At 36.9% G+C, this 3,614-nt stretch overlaps 1 protein-coding gene across 1 annotated transcript in view; it reads left to right on the top strand.

Moving 5' to 3' along the window:
- UBXN4 (UBX domain protein 4) overlaps positions 1-3,614 on the top strand; it is a 39,308-nt gene that overhangs the window by 5,458 nt on the left and 30,236 nt on the right. Inside the window, exon 2 of the mRNA XM_012650525.1 lies at positions 2,308-2,410. Coding sequence (XP_012505979.1) covers positions 2,308-2,410 — 103 coding nt within the window. The remainder of the gene's footprint in view (positions 1-2,307; positions 2,411-3,614) is intronic.

Genomic DNA, 3,614 nt, shown 5'->3' with positions numbered 1-3,614 from the left:
CTACAGGCATGCGCCACCATGCCCGGCTAATTTTTTCTATATATTTTTAGCTGTCCAATTAATTTCTTTCTATTTTTGGTAGAGACGGGGTCTCGTTCTTGCTCAGGATTGTCTCGAACTCCTGAGCTCAAACAATTCGCCCGCCTCGGCCTCCCAGAGTGCTAGGATTACAGGTGTGAGCCACCGCGCCCGGCCGCTACATTTTCTTTATCCATTCATCTATTGATGGGCACTTAGGTTGATTCCATATTTTGGCTATTGTGAATTGTGCTTCAATAAACATGGGAGTACAGATGCTGTTTGATATATTGATTTCCTTTCTTTTGGATATATGCCCACTAGTGGAATTGCTGGAATACATAGAAGTTTTATTTTTAGTGTTTTGAGGAACCTCCATACTGTTCTCCATAGTGGCTGTACTAATTTAACATTCCCACTAACAGTCTAGAAGGGTTCCCCTTTCTCCACATCCTCTCCAGCATCTGTTATTCCCTGTCTTTTTTTAAATGTATTTTTTTGAGACAGTCTCTTGCTCTGTTGCCTGGACTAGAGTGCAGTGGCATCATCATAGCTCACTGCAACCTCAAATTCCTGGGCTCAAGCAATCCTCCTGCCTCGACCTCCCAAAGTGCACCAGGCCTATTCCCTGTCATTTTGATCCAAGCCATTTTAACTAGGGTGAGGTGATACTGAATTGTGGTTTTGAATTATATTTCTCCAGTGATTAGTGATGTTGAACATTTTTTCATTTGGCCACTTGTATGTCGTCTTTTGAGAAATGTCTGTTCAGATCTTTTGCCCATTTTTTAATCGGATTATTTTGTTCTGTTGTTTGAACTCCTTATGTAATATATGCTGGGTTTTAATTTCTTGTCAGATTGATAGTTTGCAAATATTTTCTCCCATTCTATGGGTTGTCTCTTGACTTTGTTAATTGTTTCCTTTGCCGTGCAGAAGCTTTTTAGCTTAACATAATTTCAGTTGTCTATTTTTACTTTCATTGATTCTGCTTTTGAAGTCTTACCCCAAAGTTCTTTGCTCGCACTAATGTCCTGAAGCATTTCCCCAATGTTTTCTTACAGTAGTTTCATAGTTTCAGGTTTTAGATTTAAGTCTTTAATCTATCTTGATTTGATTTTTGTGTATGGTGAGAGATGGGGGTCTAGTTTTATTCTGCAGCATGTAGTTATCCACTTTTCCCAGCACCATTTATTGAAAAGACTGTCCTTTCCCCATTGTATGTTCTTGGTGCCTTTGTCAAAGATGTGTTAGTTGTAAACACATGGATTTATATCTGGATTCTCTTTCTGTTCCATTGGTCTATGTGTCTGTTTTAATGCTAGTACCATGCTGTTTAGGTTACTATAGCTTTGTAGTAAATTTTGAAGTCAGATAGTATGATGCCTCCACCTGTAAACATTTTTTTAAATCTGTAAATTGGCAAAGAGAGCTCACCTTTGAGAAAGCACTTAGCTCTGCTAACTTCAGGTATTTTTCAGTGACTTTTTAAGTTTCTCTCTGTTCACCAATAAGTGGTTATGCCAAAGTCTAGATGTTATAGGTCTAAACTTGAAACAATTTCTTGATAGATATAACTTTTAAAACATTTTTTTGGTTTGGTATAGTTATAGTATATTAAATGAACATGTATTAAATGAACAGCCTGATGAATTTTTACATATGAATATACCTGTGTATCTGTCATTCAGATAAAGATATTAGAACATTTTCAGCACTGCAAAAGGCTCCTTGATCCTCTTTTCCAGTCAGTAGTACCTGCCAACTCCTTCAAGGTAGCCACTATGCTGAATTCTATCACCGTAGATTAGTTTTGGATCATTTTATAATTAGCATGCCTATAGTAAAAGGCAAGTCCAAAACTGCAAACAGAATTATACCTGTCTCTTTCTACCTTAAAGGAATTCTGGAGAATAAATATTGTGATGTGGAGATGTTGAACTCAACAGAAAAGTTTTACATAAAGGAAGGGTATTACACTTTTATTTTCTAAAATTATATGTACAAAAGACAAAATAGGCACAGCACATTTCTTTCCATGACTTCTTATTATCCTGATGCTATTTACATCATTTTCTTTTAGAAAATACTTTATATCACCTAAATAGCAGTACATGTAGTTTGTTTTCATTGTCACACTTTTCATTTTATGGAAAATTCAGTTGTCATATTAAGTAGGAAATAATATTTGGAAGATATTTTATTTGAAGTTCCAGTTTTCCAGGGAAAAGAATTTGCAACCAGCAGATCCTGGCCTTATGTTATAAAAATTCTTGAAATGTTTTACAGGCGATGACGAGCAGTCTACACAGATGGCTGCAAGTTGGGAAGATGAGAAAGTGACAGAAGCGTCTTCAAACAGTTTTGTTGCTATTAAAATCGATACCAAAAGGTTCGCATATATGTTAATATTTCATTACTTTTTTATTTTATAATCATGGTCTTTAGTTGTGATTTATGGTGATACTCTTGAACTATAAAAATGTTAATGTAATATTTTCTGCTAAGGATATTAGGAATTTAAATTCTGACTGCCATTTTCCAAATTCATCATTATGTCTTGCTGAAAAAATTTCAAGTTTTCCTAGTCTGCCAAGCAGGTACATAACATGTAGTAGGAATGCAAAGATAACTATGATCCCCAGCTTCCATGAACTTGGGAGTAACTGTAAATTATACATTGAATATCTGTGAAAGGTTGACCTTTTTTGAATCCCAGTTTTAGCAAGGGAGCTATTTAATTCAATAGGAATAAGGACATTTATAGGTTTCTCATAGTACCTGATATCAACCAGTCTGTTACATTAGTTTCTCTATTCCTCCTTCCCACTTTTTAACAAAAAATGTTGTTATAGGAAATTTCAAACATATAAGAAAGTAACTGAATAGTTCAGTGAACCCCATGTACTTGTCAACTAGCTTTGGTATTTATTAACTCATGGTCAGTCTTGTTTCATCTATACCCCCACCCATGTCCCTCATCCCATATAATTTTGAAACAAATCATAGTCATATCACCAAGTAGTTTTCAAATTTTCAATTGTCTCATCAAAGTCACAGTTTTATTAATTTAATTTGTAGCAGTTTTTTAAATTCAGGATTGTTCAAGATCCGCACATTGTGATGTATTGATTTCTCTCAAGTCTTTTATTCCTGTGGTCCCCAACACCACACCCCCCCCCCACCCCAGACCAGTACCAGTTGGGTCTGTGGCCTGTGAGGAGCTGGGCCACACAGCAGGAGGTGAGCAGAAGGCAAGCAAGGGAAATTTCATCTGTATTTATAGCTGCTCCCCACTGCTCACATACTGCCTGAGTTCCGACTTCTGTCAGATCAGCAGCAGCAGCGTTGGATTCTGATAGACATGTAAACCCTACTGTAAACTGTGCTTGTGAGGGATCTAGGGTACTGTTCCTTATGAGAATCTAATGCCTGATGATCTGAGGTGGAGCTGAGATGGTGATGCTGACATTTGCAGTGCTGGGGAGCGGCTGCAAATGTAATAAATATAATGCACTTGAATCATCCTGAAACGATTACTCATCCCCCCTGCCCCAAATCTGTGCCAAAAAGCTTGGGGACCGCTGTCCTATTCT

This window comes from Propithecus coquereli, unplaced genomic scaffold, assembly GCF_000956105.1.
Source record: "Propithecus coquereli isolate 6110/MARCELLA unplaced genomic scaffold, Pcoq_1.0 Scaffold33, whole genome shotgun sequence".
In the NCBI taxonomy this organism is placed as follows: domain Eukaryota; kingdom Metazoa; phylum Chordata; class Mammalia; order Primates; family Indriidae; genus Propithecus; species Propithecus coquereli.
This window is presented reverse-complemented; position numbering and strand designations above follow the sequence as displayed.